Here is a 22540-nt window from a genome sequence, read left to right on the forward strand (position 1 = left end):
CAAATCTTCAGGGCATCCGGGATGGTTCAGCTCATGTTACCACATGCAGTGAACCTAAAGCAGCTTTGTGACAGAGCATCCAAAAATCTTTCCTCTAACTCAGGCTTTTCTTATGACAAAATTTGTTTTGCTCTTTCACTCTCATTCCAGCAAACCAGACCTTATAGGTAAGCTGACATAATTTTTTTTTAAGAGGCTGGGTATGAATTCTTCTTGTATATAGTCTCTGTGATTTAAAATGGAGTCAGGTTGATGATCTGAAATTCGGTCATTTCTATACCCAGAGAAGAACACTGCATACAGCAACAGCGCCCATTTTTATCCTTGTAGTACTGTAATAATAACTTCAGATTTCTGTTGATTGCATAGTTCTTCAAAAATTATTTTTTGGTGGATGAAATTTCTCCTGTTTAATCTCAGACAGAAAGTGAATGGTAAAGGTCTGTTCAGTCATTTTTATGTCATAAATGAATCACCGAAACTAGTGCTGACATTGAAGCACATTACATGTTTATGTCCAGAAGGAATTTACTAGGACAATATAACTCTTAAATTCCTGTTATTTCATTGACTTTATTTTTATAGGAAAGAAAATCAGGTAAAGTAGTGATGGCTCACTGACTGCAATGGACCAAAAACGCACAATAAAACAAAGCCAGACTCCCAAAGCATTGAAATTATCTCCTTTATCGTAAGGAAAAAAAAAGTCAAAAGCACAAAAAGCATTTTGGTCAAATTTGATGTTACAAAACATTTTTATATTTATTTAATATCATGTTCTCCTACTCTGTAGTTATACTGTATATTTTCTGAAAAAATAATATGCAAACAAATTATTGCATAACACATTTCTTCCAAATTAGCCCAGAAATAGTCACTAAATTAATTTTTTAACACATAAGAAAAGTGTTTTAATATTTTACGTTCGAATTCCAGAGAGTTTTATCACACAAGATATTCTGTGGAAAGCAGCACCTATTTACCCTTTTGTAAGCCATTATGAAGACTGAACAAGCCTCTCAGGTGAAATAACAGAGGTGATTAAAACATGAGCTGAATAGAGGAGCTCACTGAGTGGAGTGGGTTCTTGCGGAGTGAGTATGGCAGTTGGTTCTGTGTGTGTGTGTGTGTAACATTTTGCATAATGGTCTACAGACCCCCTAGGATTTTGCTAGTACAGAATATACATATACATAGTGCTGAGACACAGAGAAGTGGTATTTCACATTATGTCTATGCTTGCTTAGGGTTCACTGTCTATGTGGAATGAGTAAAAGTAAGATGAAAAGAAAATAATTACTGAACAGAAAATATTTCATTATGCAAACAAAGAAAAATACTGTATTTTAGTTTAGAGACAGTCCAAGCATATACAGCATATACATAATAAAGCTCAGGCATTTCTTTTTTGTTGTTGTTTTGTTTTGTATTAGCTAAAGAAGCAGTCATGAAACTATTGTCTATTGGTTTAAAACTAGACAACCACCTAGTGCATTCTTCTTGCTCACCTTTTAAAAATACACAATCTGAGATGGATACATTGCACTGCTGGAGTTTACAATATATATTTCAAATTTACAAAAATACAGAAAAACAAGATTTCTTGCACTCAGATACTGAGCATTAACCCTTTGAGTACTAATTCCCACCTGCAACACTGCAGAACACATTCATCTGACTTACATGTTTTTAGAACATTCTAACAATTATAATTGTCATCTTTATGTACACTATTAGGAAATGCATTCCTACATACTAAAAAAAAAAAGGTAGAGACTAATAAACTCCTCAAAATTTAAACTAAAAAAAAAAAAAAACCCCACAAAAAAAACAACCAACGAATAGGTGGAAGTACATGAAGATTTCTGCAAAATATGCACAGAGAATCACAGACTGATGACCTTTCTAGCGATTTTTCTATTTCCTCTCTGCAGCAATGTAACAATTATGTAAGCCTGTGCTAAGACATGAGAGCAAACTTTCTCTTGTGGCCATACAGAATTGTGCTTTTTCTCTTATTTATGGGTGCACTGCTCACTTTTCACTGTAGACATTTCTCTCTCAGCTCTATGCTCCTATTCACTTCATGTGGTCCATTATTATTCTGCACCATTCCTATCTGAAAAAAGCCATTTTATTTCATATAAGGATCATTATGATGTAGTTCTGTACTGTGAGTTGATGCTTTGTGTCCAGATGTTCATGGAAACACGAAAAAAATTTCTTGTCATAGGAAGCCTTGTTAAGAGTTGTTAATAGAGAATGTTACTGACCCTGGGATGCCCTACAATTAAGCAGAAATCGTGAACATAAAGAACTTCACTGAAGGTCAAATTTGCATTAAAGAATGAAGACAATCTGAAATTTGCTAGAAGAGGAGACAAATTTTTAGAAAGGAAGAGGTGAAATTAAAAAGGTGTGGTTTTGGCGTATGATTGAACCTTCTCTTTCCTGGCAACTCTGGACTACACTGAGCATGTAACTAAATAGACAACATCATATTTACAGTCTCTGAATTAGAATAAGCTATTTTTAAGAAAATAACTGTAGTCCTCAAAGAGTTAATGATAAAACTGCTCTACCTTAACAGATGTGGAAAGGTTATTGTGGAACAGCTTACAGATTTGTTCAAAAGGCATACTTTACAAAGGAGTGTAAAACTTGTTGAGACGATTGCTATTACACTGCACAGTGTCACATACTATGAATAGTGCATGCTCTGTAAAGACATTAGAGTGGACCCTTATCAAAGCTATCATATAACCTTATACGAAGGATTGTGCCACTTAAACTAGTGCAGAGTGATTTTTTTTTCCTGTAGATTTATAATGCTCTAGATTAATATCAATAGGGTTTTTCACAGCCTTGTACAACACTTTTTTTTGTTCTTTTTTTAAACACATGTAACACTATAAAACAGCAAATGGTATATCCTGACATATGTCATGCAAAATACAACCAATACAGCACCATAGATGTAACAGAGACATTACCTAGCACTTCTCTCCAACAAGAAAAAGGACATAACAGAGACTGTACATTACACGACTTTACAGGCCATATGCTACAGAAGATCGTTAGAGGCAGTATCACTTTTGTACTTCTAAAAAGCTGTAATTTTATAAAATCCTGTTTATCATTTCTACGATAGTCACTTCTGATTAAAATCCATGGCACAGTAATAATATTTTGCTACAAAAATAAATAAGTAAAAGTTTAAGATGCTGATATGCTTATAAAAGTTGTCTGAAATTACTACAGAACAAAAGTGAGAATAATGAATGACAACAATGTATTTCTAAATAAATGTTTTGTGCGACAAAAGGATATTGCCTCTCTTATTCAGTTGTCTACACTTTATCTTCTAATTATCTTTCAGAATATTTTTATAACTTTCTTTTAAAAATAACTTCACTTTTAAAACTCACAATCTCTCTTTTTTATACTCTCATTACGAAAACGGGAATAAAGATGAAAGGGCTGTACAATTCGCTGATGAACTACACGACTATGTCATCTTATTTAGGTTTGAATAAAAGCAAAGTTAATGATGGTTTAGGTGGAGAAAAGACATTATGATGGCCCATGAACTACACAGTAGTTTCATTTTTCCAAGGGCCTGTTTTGATATTTCCTGTACTATCTGAGCTGTATATCATGGCTTCGTGCACGTTTCCCTTGAGAATTCCATTATGATTTGTTGTATTAAACGGCAATGACTGTGTCCGTGGATGCATTTCAAAATGAGCTGGATGGTGCACAGTGTCACTTTCTGGCATTTTAGTACAACTATATATGACAGTACTTGCGTCGCTACTTTCAGGCTGGTTGACAGTAGGATATGGATCGCTTTTCGAGCAGCAGGCCCGTCTGTGACCCGACTGGCTATCATGTGTACTGTGGGGGCTGTCTGTATGTGAGCTGTGGATGCTGCCATCAATACTCGAAGGAATATGGTAGGCGTATTCTCTTTCACCTGCTGATCTATGCCGACTGAAATAACGTGGCTTAGTTCTGCTTTTCAGACATCTATGAATGTGCATATTGGGTCTGAAGCTTCCCTCATTGTGGACATGAATATGAGCTTCATCATCAAGTAGCTGGTCACAGTGCATTTTTGCACAACATGGTGTCACAGGAGAAAGGCAGTTAACGTGATTTTGAGCTGCTTGGAGGTTAGTGAGTTTGCAGTGGCTAGCAGCTGGATGATTAAACACAGCTGATTTGTTGGGACATGGTGATTCCTGAAGACAAGGTGCATGAACTTGAGTGTCCCCATTGACGTTGACTTTTGGGCGCACATTAACTTGGACAGAATAGGTGTTTCTCCGAGATGGACAACAGGACCACCAGCAATGCCACACATCATCTCGCTTTGCACAGTGATGGATAAGGATGAAAAGCCCCAAGGTCACACAGAAGGCTCCATAAAGACAGCTAAATATCATATCCAAGAAATGACCTTGAGATACTGCAAGCGCTCCAAAGGTCCAAGTGGCAGTAAACAGGAACAAAGTGAATGCTGCAGCTCGAAGCTGAGCCTTAAATGAATGCTCATTTTCCAGTAAGGAAGAAGAAATCATGGAGCAGGCTGCCTGGGGAACAGACGCAGCGTCTGTAACGTGACCATGGCCCACTTCAGTACTTGGCATTCTCTGCGGATCTTCTGTCCTTTCCTTTAACTCATATTTACGTTCAGGGTGGCGCTTCAGTTGAATGTAGGTGCAGAGAAAATAAATACAGGTAACTAGCACAATGAATGCTACTGGCCCATAAAAAGCGCCAAGACTAGGCTCCCATGCCATCCAGCAACTGGAAACAACAAAAAGAGAGAGAGTAAAGAACATATTGTAGGTCAAGTTAGATGTGCTGGACAACATACCAACATATGGAAGTGAAACTGAGCTTTCTTGCTGACATATATGGCCTGACAATACCTTAGAAGTTTGGATAGGTTTCTTTGGAGCTGAAGTGTGTCTTTAATATCAATTAAACCATGACAACTTTCCTATTTTTCAACAGAATAAAACATCTATTATAATTCAGAGCATATTAAAGATGAAAATTTCCAAGAAATATAGATCCATTTAGAATCTAGAATTCTACTGAAGTTTGAGACATTTATGTCAACACTTTCTCCCCTATTAAAAATGTCGGCTCTAATACTTTGATTAAAAAGCAAATGAAGCAAACTTTATACAATCTGTGATAGCAAAGGAGATTTTCAGATTTCAGTAGTTTGTACCAATTAACATTAATATAAATTCTTAAGCTTAAAGATTGTTCTTAAGGAATATTCCTGTTGCTGAAGTAGAGAACAGCTGGAGTAACAAGAGGAGATTGAAAAAAATTCTAGTTGCAGTCTCCACAGTGAGCAGGTCCAAGAGATATACGGCATTTCTGGGTTCACAACAGTTTCTAAAATTCCTGGGAGTTAATTTATATCAACTTGAATGCTATTAGGAAAAATTAAGGTCTCTTTGTGATGCACTGCTAGCATAATATTATCATAGTATAGATTATTATTTGCTAGGGTTTAAATAATACAACCATAACTGTTTCAGAGTAGCTTAAAGTAGTTCACAGGCCAGTATGAGCTGATTAAGTCTCAGTCAGCTGCATAATTTAGCAGCAGTCTAACAGGATTTCCTGGTGCTGAGAGATCTAGTAATATAAAAGTTATAGAAGAAAACACTTCTGGCTGTTGAAATCCCAGATGGACCCTCAGAGAATTTGGGTTTGAGGTGGGGCAAGAATAAATATTTGCCTAGCTCTTACTCTTCTCTGTGATCTGCTTTTAGCCATTGTTACAGACTGTTTCTAGGTTTCTATATACTAAATAGTGCATATATTGCTAGAAAGAGAAGTTGCTTTCCCGAACTGCTGGACTACAAGAAGAAGCAATGAGTTTAAACTTCAGAAAAAAAAAAAAAAATAATTAGATTTTCAAAAAGTTTTCTAGCTAGGATAATAAGCTGTTGGAATAAAGTGTGGTATATACCTTACGGGAGTGTTTAAAATACTGCAGATAAATAACTGTCAGGAATGGTTTGAATACATTAATTTTCCACTGGGTCAGAAGGACAGATGAGGTGATCTATCATGATCCATTCCAGCTCTAAAAGTGGTACTGTGAGACACTTCCTATTCATTTAGGCATCAGTGATTGGTTGCAGTCCCTCCAATATAGTGAGGAACCTTCTGATATCACATTCCTGTCAAGCCAGGAATCATCTACTATTATTCTAAAAATGGCAGAATGAATTTATCCCCCAGGCTGAGAACCTCTCAGCTAAAGAAGATGCAGTCCCAATGGGTATTCACTATGAGAAACTGCGGTGTATATGCTTATATATATGTATATATTTTAAATCTAAACATTAAACAAAAACATACATCCATTTATTAGTGAACTTAGAAACACTTCAGAGAGCATATATTTTGCTGTCAGACATGCATATGAAAAGTTTCCAGAAATACATCTTTGAAAAGATAGATAAGTTTCACCTATATTTAATTGAATAAGGACAGAGCACAAAGCTATGTGAATACTTGAAGTACATTTGAATGCTGCATATTTGATGCAAAGTGGAAAACGGAATGCTCCCCAGTGGAACAGTCATTTGAAGAAAGGACTTACTTCAAGTGAAATCTCATTGTGGATCACTTCAAAAATCAATTACATTAAAAGAAGAGTTTGAGCTTGCACATCTACATTTTTTCTGTGCTAATACTATTAAAAATGAGAAAGGCATAAAACTAACAGTCTGTTGTTGAATTAGGTATTTTTTTACCCAGTTTTGAAAGCATCCGTCACCTATGCCTTGTTTTCAGCTGTGTTACCAGGTATTGATTGGCTAAGGTTAGTATGGTTAGAGAAGTATAACCTCTGTAACTGTGCCAAATGATCAGAGTCTTTTAATATACTGTTGATTGTAAATGATTGGATAACTCGATAAGTTTTAATAAATGTATGAATGTGAACTGTGTCCTAGGCAGACGAAACAGCCACTGTGTGTACTAATTAATTACCAGAATTTAAACTTTGATTACCAATAAAATACTTCTAAGAAACCAAATGCTCAGTTACAAGGTATTCTGTTTCAGTTTCCATTTTTCTCATCCAGAACATAACTAGTTTCAAATGCATTACAGTAGATGTTCTAAGCAGTAACTACGAGTAACATCCATCAGAGTTCTAGCAACAAGGTGCTGGCAGTCTACTAGCATAGCCATTAGTGCATCAGTCATTGTCTTGTTGATCATTTACATAGAATGCATTTATCTTTACAGTCTGATTCACTTTCTGCCATGTTTTTATGGAGAGGCTTATTGCAGTTCATTGATATATCATGTTTCATGCCAAGAATTAATAACAACATGATGCCTGAACAGCTTGTGGAGGTATACTGAAGGCTAATATATTGGTAGATGAGATTGCTATCTTGCCACTGAAAGACATTGTGATTGGAAAATTTCCATATGGCACAAATAAAAAATTATTAGTTTTCAAGAGAAGAAAAAGGAAATTTTTACATGTCCTTTTTTGAAGTAACTATTTCAAACTTACTTCAAATAACTTACCTGGAAAATATCAATTCAAAGTAGATAATTAAATACTTTTAATTCATTAAGTTAATTAATGGCCCTATTAAATATGTCACCCATTAGTCAATTTTTAATATCCTCTCACTGTGGCGTAAATGATAAGCGATTCTATAAATGAGTAGTGATTCTATTGACCACAATGGAGTCAAATTGGTGGAAGTGAAGCAGCAAGCCCCAGATTAAGTTATTGCTTTCATAGCTGTTAACCCATAAAATTTAATATTAAATACAATCCCAAGTGGCATGTCTGTATACTTTATGATGTCAGTTAAATTTGTCAGCATAAGAATAAAAAATGTTTTCCTTAAAGGTTTTATGATAATATCTTGTACTTACTATGGTGCATTGCCTTCAATCCCATAATTATTGATATTGGTTGCTGCTGTAATCCCACATATAATGAAAGGAACACCACCACTAATCAGATAAAATCTGTTGAGAGATAAAATGAGATATTTTAATTTTCCTGCCTGACTGAAATCCCTAAACGCAGAAAAGCAAAAAGGAAGCACTGTCACAATAAGCACTGTACTTAAAGAACTGTACAAAAAGAACAGCTTAACATTTAATATTGAGGACCCACTTTTCAAAATCTGTTGACTGATTGGTAAATCCTCAGAAAGTGTAGTTACTTATGCAGTCAAATGAAAAACAATGCCTTGTCTAACAACAACAACAACAAAATTCCAAATACAAATATTTATTCACTTATCTGTGTATTTGTATTCAAAACTTATTAAAAATTTAAGTATTATGTATTAAGATAATCAGACAACTGTCAGGTTAGCCTGAGAATTTTCCCAATGAAATACAGTGAATGAAATAGAGTTGAACTCAGAAGCAGGAAAGGACAATCCACTGTACAAATAAATAAATCAATAAAGATTTTCTGAACAGAGGAATAATCTAGAGCAATTAGGAGGGTTAAATATTACTTTGCATATACCACACTCTTTTTCACTCATTAAATATCCAGCCTTACAAATGCATTAAAAAGTGAGGGCTTACAACAATTCAGCAAAATATCATAAATATCTAAGAAGAGTGTTAATCAAAGCATTAATATTTCTTTAAAGATTTGTATCTGAAGACTGCAAGCACATAGTTTCATACCCCTTTAACCAGTTGAATACCACTGAACTCCTTGGCAGCAGAAGTCATCCCAGTGTATCATCATTAAGTTACACTGAAGTCCTAGGGGATGTCTCACTGAAATTGGCATCCTGCATTTCTATATTAAAATGCAGCATTACATACCGTCATCATATTTTCCATTTACATAAGCAAGGCACAAAATTATTCATGGAGCACAGCACTTGTACCACTGTGGTCTCTGAGGTGGAGAGCACCGGCCCCTGGCACATGTGACTCTAAAGCTGGGAGGCATGCTGGGAGGCTCAGAGACAGCAGGAAAAATATTTCACTGTACTTAGAAGCTCAGCTGGTTCTCTTAACATCCCTACTTATTTTCTATTTCAACCTATGCACTTCTCTTTGTAGACAAAATTTGCATCTTTTCAAGGCACTTGTCTGCTGCAGGAAACATTAGGCAGGGATATAAACACTTCCCAGTCACTGCTGTTATGTTGTCCAAAAGGACTAAGAGATTGATGACGTATGGACACATGCTCTCCAGAATCTGGCCAAGAGTTTTCTAAAATGCAATACAAAATCCAGGAAATTTGAGTCCTTGCAAGGTAGGATCTTTACAGAAATAAAGACATAGTAAGCTTGGCCATTTTGAGTAAAACCCAGTGTTAAAAATTTCTTAACTTCTTGCCACCATCTCATTGTGAAGCAAAATTTGAAGCTAAGCTTCAGAAAATGTCACTTTAACGTTTTCAGTCAATCATTGTCCTTATGATCTAAGCTGCAAACAGAGCAGAGAAAATCACGCTCCACATTTATCAAAAAGCCTTTCAGTTTCTATAACTTCAAAGTCATTAAATATATACGTTTTCTTCAAACTTGGCTTATTCTGTAGAGCTCAACAAATTCCAATGAACAAGCTGCATCCTTACAAAACCCATTCATTCAATGATTGCGAGTATCTTTTGACTTGAACATATTGAATAAGCTAGCCTAACAGCTTATTATTATTTTTAACAAAGACATACTCAATGACATTTTTTGAAACTTCAGGAAATGACTAGGGTAAGCAATGAGGCATAGAAACTTTAATTCCAATTTGTCTAAGAAATAGTAATGAGCAGAAAAATAGTACAGAATCAAGCATAGGAAACTGTACTTCAAACCCATCTGAAGTGATTACAGCATAGAATTTACCTACAATGTAATCTATAATTTCATTTTTTGCAGTGCAGCCACTTTCTACAAATTGGATACATACATTTTAATCATATCCTTATCTAACGTCTCAAAGAAGCCTGTATTGGGGCGTTAGATAACCTCCTTCATAGCTCACACTTTCAGCAGCCTGTTGTATACGATATCAGTAGCATCAGATGTTCTGGAAGCACTTAGCTATACAGCGCTTCAGAAACAAGACAAACTCTAGCCAAATTTCTGTCTTGTCTCGTAGTTAAGAGAAAGAAAATACATTCTAGAAATGACACAAGGTGAAGTCAAATGGTTTCAGAGCACCCAAGGTATGCTGTTTTGATATCCAGCACAGCACACTGCCTCCCCTGTCCCATTGGGAAAAAAAAATAAATAAATAAAAAATAACATAGAACATAGAAATGACAGTGTGTACAAATGATTCTTTGTTGGTGGATTTGTGATTGTTGAAGGATGAAGGGAAAAAAAAAACAACCTGCCAAATAGAGGAGAAGTAAAAAACAGGAATGGCATTAAAATAGATCAAACAGATAATAAAAGAGAATTTAAGGGTAGGAGTGCAAAGTCTTCTCCATTTGTGTGAGCTCATGGATACCCTAGACAGTATATAAAGGAGAAAACATCATAATAAAAAGTCACCGAAGAAGAGAAACATGGTTCATGAAAATCCATATAGGTATTAGTTGTGTGAAAGTATACTTAAAATAAAGAAATCTAGACCAAAACAAATTCAATCTAAGTAATGCAGTCATTAGTTTTTCCTGATTTTGTCTTTTATACCCAGATGAGATGATTAGCAAAGTAAAATTGATAGGGTATGAATAAAAAGTGAAGGAAATATAGACACTAAGTAGCTTGAGATTGTACTCGTAGGAAACCTTTTACCTAAGAGAAACAAAGTACTTTACAAAAATAATTAATTCACCTTCATGGCCCCCTGTGTGTCCAATAAGTATTTTCCCTGTTGCACAGATGAGAAAACAAGCAAGGAGACATGAAGTGTTCAAGGTCATGCAGAACGCCTGTTTCAGAGAGACTTCTTAATTCTCATTCTACGTTAAACACAAAGTGCTTCTACATTACTCTAAATGAAGGGATCAGGCAAATTATGGCATACAGGACTTTGTCTCCAAGCCCAAGAAACTGGGTTTGCTTCTCCAGAGGTTCATGCAGGAGCAAGAATTAAGCTCTTATCCCAATACTCTTGAAGCCTTGCCAGTGAATATCTGCCTGATACTCCCTACAAGACAAGTGGAGGATGAGCCTGTATACACTGTCCCCTCTGCAACCCTAGCATTAACATCTCCTGGTATTTCATATAGAGCTGACTGAACACATACATTGAGTAAATATTCCAGATCTATTGAAGTGGTCCATGTTGAGGACTGCAGATGGAGAGATAATGGGATCTGCTGCTGTTGCTGCAGGTGGAATGGATAATGTTCCTGTTAAGTAATGCTCATTCAAAAATAATATAATAAGCAATACACTAAAGATGAAACTTGTAGATTGAGCAAATAAATGCTTTTCCACCATCTCTTTCCCCCCCCCCAAATTTTTTTTTCTTATTTTGAAAAGAAAAAAAAAATCTTTTTCCAATTCTATTTGCCTAACTTACATTTACTTACTAACTTACGTTTCCCTCTCATGACTCTTGGTTTAAAAGCTTTAAAGATCTACAGCCTTTGGTGCAGTACACAGATTTTATCTTCCAATTGCCTTCTCTGATTTTTGTAAAGCATATAAAAATATTTTAAATGAACCCTATCCAAGCCCTGGTACCACACCTGTGGCTTAGTGACATGAGCTGTGGGACTTAGGAGATCAATTTTCTTATTTTTCTTATTAAGCCAGTCAGCTGTCCTCTCCACAAAAGAATATGCAGTAATTTGGGACTCAGAGCCAATTTCATCAACTTGTGTTACTCTTCTAGCACTCAAGAAAAGTGAAAAGTGATACTGAGGCTACCAGTAACAAAATGCTGTAGGCAGCAGCAGGAAGACGGGCTGGTTGGAGAAGCCTGCTTTGACAGATTTGACTGTTATAATGGAGCCAGCGAACACAGAGGATTTGGCTGTAATTGAGATAGCCATGTGCACAGATCTTTAAAGACTGGTAAACAACGGGGAGGAAATTAAAGTTTTTTACAACTAAAAATTGATCTTGACAAGCAGTTTATTTATGTAATATTTCAGCATTGTTTTACAGGCAAGACTGTGGGGTGATTTGGGGCTTTGAAGTTACTGCCAAGCTGTTGCTTCAATAGCCTAAGGGAACAGTTTTAAAAATTTGTATATTGTTGTTTCAGGCCACCCAGAGATGTCCTGAGGATTCCTAGCAGGCTTTCACATCAGTGTACATTTATTACTGAAGCTCATTCTATCACATCTTTGCTAATGTTATTCGAGCTAATTAGATTAAAGCTTCTCTGGTAGGCTTCTGTGTGCTGCATTTGAACCTCTCAACTGCAATGTGGGCAACACCTAAGGCCTGAAAGTCAGGCTGTGCAGGCACACACACAAATGGTCTGCAGTAATTTGTGAGGGGAGGAACCAAACTCAATGAACAGGAGAGGGAGGGAACCCCTAAGTTCTGCTGCAGCCACCTGAGACCAATAAGTACCATACTTTTCATTACATAGAGTAACATAACCCCTCCCCCCCCCCAAAATCCTCAACACAAGCAGACACTGCTTGGGGTGATGTCTCACTGATGACATCACAGCTTACTATTTTCCAGCTTCTTTTCAGCAAAAGCTACTCCTGTAAGGCAAACTCTACTACAAAATACTGGGAGCTACAGAGCCAATCTCATAGAAACAGGATAATGTCAGCAAGAATGACTGCAATAGCCTGCAGGCAGCATCAATTCTACTATCTTAACATACAGTATATTCTTCTAAGTTTATTTCCATAACTATTACACAGTAAGCCACTGAGCGAAAAGAGAGTTCTACCCAGTGATGAATTTCTTGCTCGAGCTTCTGGCTTTTCTCTAGCCCAAACCTGTGAATGAATTCTTCCTGTGCTCAAAACTGCACGAGACCTTGGCTTTGTGGGCTTAACTGTATTGCTTAAGATTTGTTTTTTTTCCGCAGAACAGTGATGGACAAGTAAGTTATTTACTAGCCACACACTTATTGCTTAAAACGCATTTGTAAGTATTACTCTCTACATGCCCAACTGTACAAAAGTACATGTTACGTATGTAAGGATACCATTGCCTCCTCTCTTTCTCAACAGTACAAATAGAGATGAATCTACTTAGCTTCACTTCTAGGGTACAGGTCATGTAGGAAGAGATGTCAATCTATTAGCTTCTTGCAAAATGAACATGAAAATAAAAAAGATATCACAGCAAGAAGAGTTCCCCCTTTATTTTTCCTTGAGCTGGGATTTGATTTTAACATCTTTATGAAAATAATCCATATAGAAAATGGTCATTAACTTCTGAGCTAAACAGATGCCACAGTTCAAGAACCCTGCAGGCAGGCAGACAGATAAGTAGCTGCTCTGTAGAAAGCTGAAGCATATACAAGCCTGATTTTCAAATTATTCCTCTTGATTTTTTCATGCATCATATTATTTCATAACTCTTTTCCCTGGTAATTTTAATAAAATGAAGAAAAAGAATGAGATGGTTTTCAAAATGCACCTCAAAGAAAAAAAAATAACATTTTTATCTTATTCCCAGATAGTTAGGCATTGGACTAGATGACATTTGAAGGTCCCTTCCAATTGAATGATTCTATTCTATAGTCTTGGCTTACATATATATTTACAAAAAAAGATGTTAGCTTTGCTTCATGGCCTTGCTGAAAAGAAATAGCCTGTATTTCTTAAGCACTGTTTCCCTGTTTGCAAATATAAAACAAATATGAAGATTAGACACACACACACACACACACACACAAAAGGAAAAAAAGAAGAGCTGTGCAGAAATTCCTTCTAGTCCTTTAATGTGACAGTATTATTTTTCATTTTCACTGTCTATTTACATTCCATTTTTTTCCACAAGACCTTTCACTCATTCAGCACTGATGGAGCAAAGCTCACTGGACAGGTAGTTACTCGTTTTATATATGTCCCCTTCTCCTATATCTTATTGCAGATTAAGAGCTTCACAAACATTAATTAATCTTTATAATGTTCCTGTGAGAATATATATAATCTCCATTTAGAAGCAGAAACTAAAGCATAGAGAGATGAATGACAAAGTCATTAAGAAAATGCTTTGCAGATTTGTTTGCTCAACTTAAGATGTCCAGACCTTCAATTCAACAAAACTAGGCTCTAATTTTCTAGAAAAATTGGCGGTGATATTCGAGTTTAAATACTTTGCTCGTTGTTGCCTTAGAGACTTCTAACATGGGAACCTAGACAATAAATGGGAAGAATGTTAACCAGTGATAGAAAATATTAAGCCTCACCTATGAAACAGATTAAAAAACACTTTCCTCTACCATATTAGTCCACTGCGCTAGATATTCATACTGAGCTTTTCTTCCTGTTTGACTGTGTCATATGATTTCTCATGCATTGTTGTTTTGGTGGTAGGTTAGGCCCTGCCAGTGGAGAAAGCTAAGGAGATGTGTTGAACCCCCTTTCAACATCCTTCATGGCTCGTGTACCCATATGTGTACTTTGGTATGTTGCAGATGAACAGGAATTTACAAACTAACAGTGTAGTTGCTGTCAACTTTACCTTTACGACACCTTAAGTCAGAGGAATGAATAGAAAAGAAAAAATGCATATAAAAAGAAAAAGTAAAATTAAGAAAATTCTATAACTCAAAAATATTTTTTAGAGAAAATTTGGAATAAAAGTAAGAGAAATGAGCTTCATTTGCACAGATATAAGTGTATTGACTCTTTCTTAGCTAGACCAATTTGCAGAGCCATTCCATATAACAAGGATTTTTCTATTTTTCTATTTTTATTTGAGAATGCCTTGGATAGTGTTGGAAATCAAAAAGAGACTCTAACAGTGTGTGTTCTGTGCTGCAGCTTGGCCTGTTGACTTGTACTCCTCCTCAAGCTTAATGAATAAATAACTTCAGTCAAGATATGGAGGTATTCATGCAGAGTATATTTCTGAAGGAAAGCAAAAAGTAACATACACAGCAGGTTGATGATAAATAAATATATTGGTATTTCTTAAAGACTCTCTACATGGGCTGCTCTGAAAGTAATACCTCTTATTTCATTGCATTGAACAATGACATCAGAGGTGGTTGTTGTTGGTATGGCAATAAAGGTGGAACATTCCCACCAATATTCCATTACATTTTGTTGCCACATGACAGATTGCAGCAGAGGAGAAATCTGAAAAATGGCATCAGACATGGAAATGCATATGGAACAAGATATGCCATTCAGTTCCTCCATGCAGAAAAAAATTGTACCCATTGACATAGATTGATGCTTGCTGAATGTTCATGGAGATAAAACAGCGGATGTAAACATAGTGAGGCAGTGGCAGTAGTAGGTCAACTCTACTGTTGCTGATGTTTATGAGCGTGGTACTCAGACTCTTATCATTGCTGGCAAAAGTGCATAGCTAATGGTAGTGACTACATTGGAAAATAGAGTTTTGTAGCTGAGATTTTGCTTTGTCAAATACTGTTCTTGTGCTCTTTGTACATGTTGTAGTTTCCACAGAAAGAAATAGGAGCCATTATTTTCAGAGTACCCTACATATGCATCTATGTATATTTTTATATATTATATTTTAAGAATACAGCTCAGAGAGAAAATGCCATTCATATGTTTGGATTAAAAAAAAGCAGTAAAAAAGCAGTTAAGTTAAAGCTTCATCCTTCCAATATATTTTGGCTATTTTCTATTTGCACAATCATTTCATCTCTAGAATACACATCAGATTTTTCAATTCTGTTTCCACAGTTAATTTCTAGTAGTAAAATGGCTGATACTCTTTTTCTGAACAATTCATTGCTACCTCATTTTTCCAGGCATTTGACTATTCTGGCATAGAGCTGTTAGCTGAAATAATTTTGCAGTTCCAGCCTACTGAATCAAACACAAGTGCTTCACTGAGCATTGCAGTACACCTTTAGAAAGTCAATTACCATCAAGATGTCCTTCTGACTTTCAAAGGGAAAAAAGAACCATTAACCTATCAACCCTCATCAACGCAAGAAATTCTAACAGCCTATATATAACAATACCATTTTATATGATATGAAAGTGAAATGAAAAGTAAAGCATGCAAAAATAGTGATAATATTGTCACATATTTAATACCTAATTTATATATATTTATTAACCCTATTGCTATATATGTATAGTTATACAATTACATATATTATTAACCCTATTGAATGATTGTCAGTAGAATCACCTTGAATTGTAAAGAGAAAATATGGATTTCTTTGGTTTTACTTTATGTAATATTTCATTAAACCTGCAGAAGGAACCAAATGATGCCACTAACATCATGGAGGAAATACATTTAAATTTGGACCAGATATAAAAGTCACTTAAAGAAGTTTCTGGCCTATGTTCTCCCACAGCTAAATTTTGAAATCATATTTTTTTGAAAGGACTTTATGTCAATAAAATATTTTGATATTCACTAATACAATTTCTTGAGTCTTCCAATTTTCATATGATATGATGTATGGAAAATGGCATCAAAATCTGTTTTGTTTTTCTTTTTTTGTATTAAATAGTTATTCTGAGACTTTGTTTTTATTGTGAGCTAAATTACCGTATTACACCTGAATAATTTTGGTTCCATGAGTTTCAAAGGAGATATGTGAAACTGTCCATTTGCTGGAGAATTATATTCTTAGTTATATTTTCTGTTTCTTTTCTTCTCTTTTTTTTTTTTCCTGTACATGTGCAGAATTATTCAGAAGACGTACATGACCCAGCAATTGATTTCATAAAGATTGGGACTGTATTGGTAGACCCAGGTGGCCTGTTCTTAGCTTTGCTTGGCTGAATTCAAGACAGATGTGTGCAAACAGACAGTAAAAAGAATACAGGAACTCCTTGGAAGTATCTCCAGGGAGGATACATTAATTCTCTTCTAAATTCATGTCTTCTTTTCCATTCTCTCTTATATAAATAAATGATCTTATATGAAGGGCAGGACCTTTACCCACAGTGCCAGTGGGAGCCAAATTGTTTAGAAGAAAGAGAAGAATACAATGTGAATTTCCAGAAAAGCTACATTTTTAATTTGCACAATTTCTTGCAAACCTTCTATAAGATCATGCAATGTTAAACCCTGCTCCAGAGGGCGTGTGGCAAAGAACTTCAGCCTTCTCTACTGAGCTTTCATATGGTCACTGAAACAGCTGGAATTTGACTTCCAACAAGTTTTGACTTACAGTTATATTCAGACTCTAAAAATGTGTAAGTTCTCTTGAGATCTTTCCTATTGCTCTGACATTTTGTGTCTATAATTTCAGCCTTCCTTTTTTTTTCTTATTTATTTTTGCCACTCATCTGCTTATGTAAAACTTACAGGAACTTCACAAACTCTCTCCATCTTAGATTAACTAAGTCAATAGAGTGGGAAGATCTCAAAGGCATCACATGTTGTGAAAAACATGAACTTCAATGGCTCAAAGACTAGCAGACAAATAGGAATCTTAAATTCACGGGTTTGAAAAAGAATACTTTTTTTTACAATAATATCATGGTTTTTACTTATTCTTGAGTGATGAATGCTAGCTTTACTAATTACAGAAAGGAAACAGTAACAAGAAAGCATAACTGCAGCAGGCTAAAAAGCATTTTTATCTTTGCTGGCCTTGAAACATTTCAAGAATCTTATAAAGCCTGTTTGATTGATGCAGGCCATTAAAATAATGTGTTTAGAAAATTTAACATTGCCCCATGAAAGCTGCCATTTCTGCTATAAAAAATGGCCTTTCTGTAATGAAAATGAAAAATACAGCTTCACAGATAAGTGCATGTAAAACTGCTGAAAGCATCAGCTGGTCTCCGAAGCATAATAGTGATTGGATGGTTACTGTTATACAGAGTACTCTCAGAAATATTTTGAAATTATAAATGTTCTCTCCACTGGATCATACACATTTCTAATATTTAGTACTATGCACCCACACCCCTTATAAATTGCTTTATTAACTGTACAGAAAAATGGTAATTTTCACATCTTAATTTAGATACGTTCAGTGTATCCTATGCATATTTTAAAATGCTATCCACTCAGAAGACTTAAGACATTTATACTGTCCCTGTATAGATATAAATAGAGGTAGTTCTATTGGCTTTTAAATATTAAAACTTCAAAGTATTAAAGAGTTCTTACTGTGTCTGACGTTATTACTGATAAGGTAATAAAAGCCACATTTTTAAAATATTATTAAGGATTAGGTGCTGTATCATCAAAATTAAACAGAGTTAGTGTTTCAGGCTTCTGCATCTCTGGTTTTACAATCGTATGCTAATCACAATTTACTTCTACCTTCCATCTATTTAGGTAATTGGGTTTATTTTCAACTGCATGTATCTAAAATCTAATCACACAGCTAGAACAAGATGTGTCCTCAGGCAAAGTTAGGGAACAGTCTTATTTAAGACATGAAGAAACCACATACTAAATAAAAATAATATCATTTTGATTATTAAATCTTCTTGGTTTACAAGAAGTATTCAGTCACAAACCCAGAGGGCCATTTAAAATTGAGAAGCATTTACTCAGAAGATCCATGGAAACCACAAAACCCTTTCTGTAGATTCTCTAAAGCTACCAAGCCTTTGTAATCAAAACTCAAACTCACATTTTTAGAGAACATATGAAAGGAATTGTTTCTGATGTGAAAAGTCTACATGCTGTTTGAATTCCTCTAATATCCATAGTCAATGCACAGCAAATAAAGAAATTTTGTACTTTGTTTTGATTCTCGTTTTAAAATATGTCTGTTAAGTTCTTCAAAGTTAGGACAAATTAGTATTTAAAGCATCAAAGACACGATTTTCAATTACCTAAAGTATTGCCTTCAATCATACAGAAAACCATACAGAAGGACTGGGAGGTAAAACCAGTACAAGACAAGGCACAGATGTTAACATCCCATGATAAGACATCCTGAATGACTTTGTATATCAATTCTTAAGGCACTTCAACATCTTTTTTAATTGCTGACCAGAACTGCACAACAAAAACCTTGAAGTATTATGCGTCTGTAGTATCTATATATATTAAACAGAGGGTGAGTATTACCATTATATTCTTATTATTATTTCTACTCAGATTTTCTTTGTTTGTGGAATAAAAAAAAATCTCAATACTTATATAGAGCAATAGAACTGAATAGTATACCTGCCTTGAGAACTAACTTGCAGTCCAGAAAGACTGGATTTAATGAAAATTTATGCACTAGAAATTTTTAATGGGATGCCAGAAGATGTAGCTCAGGTAAAAATAAAATAAAATAAAATCTTCTGAATTTCTATTACACAATTACTTCTACAAATTGACTTCAATTTCTTTTTCAGAATGTGAAGACATACAGAAAATTTTGACATTTTCCATAAATGACAAATCAGTTTTACAGCTGACTGCATTTGGAACACAGATATAAAATTCTACTAGTACCTCAAAGGACCAATATAGAAATTCAAAACCTATTGATTTGATCAACTGTGAATAATTGCTCTCTTGTCTTTGAAATAGATATTATTCCAACATTTTTTAAAGAACATTTTATGACTTCCTATCATTTGACACTTATGATTTCTTAGTAATAACAGCTTCACTTGCACATATTTCAATACTGTAGTATATTCCTTAATTTTACTACTTGAAGGAAAGCTAAGTTTCCATATTTTCATGACTAATGTTGCCAGACCAACTCATTTTCGACCCATGCAGCAACGATTAATGTATTTAGTATTTTATACACCAATAATAATAGCCACATATTCATTCTTCACGTAATTACATTTTTGTGATATCAAAACAAAGTCCCTCTCCTTTGTGTTACACATGCTGACTGGTCAATGTATATTGATAAAGGTGAAGAAATAGCTATTATTCATAACTGTATGCCTGAGGTAAGAAACTCTTTAAAGCATGCTGCTGCTTGTCAGATAAATTTTTGGGAAACAAACATATTTGACAGTACCTAACTTCTACCTGAAATACAAATGTATGATTGTCAGAAAATGTTTTCTTTTTCTATTTGCCAAGAAACAATTCATAGAAATGTAGACTCCTTAATATATTTTTGTTAGGAAGATATCACAACTGAGGAATAAATAATAGAGGAAGGTGGCTATAAGTGTTCTTTATGTGGTAGAGTGAACTATCATAAAAAGCAAACGCTTCTTTTACCGCTAGGAAGAGATGACCACCTGTGCAATAGTCTTATGCCTGGACTCTCTTCTGTGATGAGGAAGACTCTGGTTCTTTGCTTAAATTAGACAACTTGTGTATGATCCATATCATGCACAAGTGCTGTCAAAAACAGATATTCAGTATTCCAGTTTTTCCTTTTTTTTTGAAAAGATGTTTTGAAGTTACAAATTGTGCTAACTTCCTTATGAGGTAAGGATACTTTCAATTGTGGGGATAAAAAATCACTTGTCATTATCTTTTTTTCCTGCAATTTTTTAGAAATTTTTAAACTTTTGGGAAGGCTGAAGGAGTGGGGACTTGAGAAGTAGAGCCCTTATGGTCTGAGACAAGGCTACCACATGACAAGTTTCTTTTGCTACCTTGTATTCTTTCAATAATAGCTTAAATATACTATGTGCAACTTAATGAGGATTTCTGATATTCATACACATAATATATATTTCACATTATGCAGCTAAGAATGTTTATATTACATTCCTACATACCTATGGATTTTAAAATGTTTTATTAAACACATTGGGTTTAGTTTATGGGATTGAGAGTGATTTTTTTGTGTGCTTTAATTCCAGCTAGTTTACAATCTGTACATTTCATGTTTGTGTTCCATTCAAGATGAAAGCTAAGAGTAAACAGAATGAGGATGGGAGGAAGAAATTAGGCCCTTGGAGATTTTCAGAATTAGAGAGCTAAACTAGATGACTTAAAGATATTTCTTCCAAACATTGTTTTTATGATTCTATGATTAACTTTTTATTGATCATTATCTTTTAAACCTTATGGGGATCCATCCACACCCACTGCTAATGTTGAGAGAAAGTCTCTTTAGATGTACTGCTCTTCTAGCTTACATCACTCTGTAAATTGAAATATATGCACTATCACAGAAGACTGACTCACAGGTGAGTGAACATAGCTTGAATATTCCTGTGCCTGGAAGACTATGTGCCAGCCAGAGTGCTTAGAAGAGCACAGTGAGTTATTAAGATGTAACTGAGGACAGGACTGAGGTCAGAAATAGACCCCCCATGTAACATCAAATCAACAACATCTACAACTGGGAGAGCAATGTAGAATAGTTGCACTAAAAGAAAAATTGTTGTCATCTATAAATTTTCTCTATTATTGTATCAGGTCAGTTGTGCATTTACTACTTATGCAAGCATTCCTGTCAAATGTGATCAAATCTTGTATAAGTGAGATGCAGAATTGCATGGTTTTCTATTACACAACTGCATTATTCCTTTGAAGAAACTAATTCATCATTGAAGAATTGAAGAAAGTTTCATCCCTAAGGTTTGCAAAAATGAAACGTTTACCTTTCCTCTTTTTTTTTTTCCCTTCTCCCATAGACAAAATCTTATATTAAGATTATTACAATGTTATCTACAACTTCAAATTTATCTTCTTGACACATATCGAAGTAAAATCTTACTTAGGTGTTATTAGGTATAACAAAAGGTAGTGAAGAGTTAAAACACATTGGAAGTAACTTTCCCTCATGATTTTGCATTTCAGCTTCTTTCTTAACACTTTCTCCTTCTTGTTCCATAGGATGTAATTTTAGCTTCTAATCTAGAGGCAGCAAAAAGCATGCTCCTTTAATGCCATATGTGAATGAACGATTATGAATTAACCACTATTAAATCATAGACAAGCTGCATTCAAGCAGTGATTTGAATCTACAGAATCAGAGATTTAAAGTTAATGGCAAAAATTTAGTTTGACATCTCGTCCTTAATTCACCCTATTGAAAAAATAAGAAACAAAGGTACAATGGCATGAGTTCATGAGTGTCGACCCCAATTTTTAGTTTTAATGTTAAATTTTTTTGCTGTTGTCGGTTTTAGTCTTACTAAGTTAAGCTATGGGAAATTCTATATATATAATGATGGCATGAATGTTTGCTTTTTCCTGTTGTTTAAAAACTGACATACACAGAAATCTATTTTTGGTGATCCCTATCCCAGATTTTAACCAGGAGCAAAAACAAAGCTTTTCCATCATATATAAAAAAGGTCAAAGTGTAAGTTTCAAGAAAGAAACTCAAAGGGTTTATTGGAACACTCAGCCAAAAGAGATGATGAAAGTTTGAAAGAAAAGAACAAGTAGAGGAAGAAAGGATTTATCTTTATAAATAACTAACAATTGAGTAATTGTAATTAAAAGCTAGAAATGGCATTCCATTTCCAGAACGTTATGTTACTACGTTAGCAATGCAGAAAATGGAGATCTGAAAAGGAATGAACACCCATTGCTAGCACCTAAAACTGTA

The 22540-nt window shown here is 34.8% G+C and overlaps 1 protein-coding gene across 1 annotated transcript in view; it reads right to left on the reverse strand.

Moving 5' to 3' along the window:
• Positions 1-556: 556 nt before the first annotated feature.
• Positions 557-22540, reverse strand: part of LOC100543833 (adhesion G protein-coupled receptor A3) — a 214922-nt gene continuing 192938 nt past the window's right edge. The window contains exons 19-20 of the mRNA XM_031554586.1: positions 7945-8040; positions 557-4812 (exon numbers count right to left, since the gene is read on the reverse strand). Coding sequence (XP_031410446.1) covers positions 3591-4812; positions 7945-8040 — 1318 coding nt within the window. The 3' untranslated portion in view covers positions 557-3590. The remainder of the gene's footprint in view (positions 4813-7944; positions 8041-22540) is intronic.

This window comes from Meleagris gallopavo, chromosome 8 (assembly GCF_000146605.3).
Source record: "Meleagris gallopavo isolate NT-WF06-2002-E0010 breed Aviagen turkey brand Nicholas breeding stock chromosome 8, Turkey_5.1, whole genome shotgun sequence".
Lineage (NCBI taxonomy): Eukaryota > Metazoa > Chordata > Aves > Galliformes > Phasianidae > Meleagris > Meleagris gallopavo.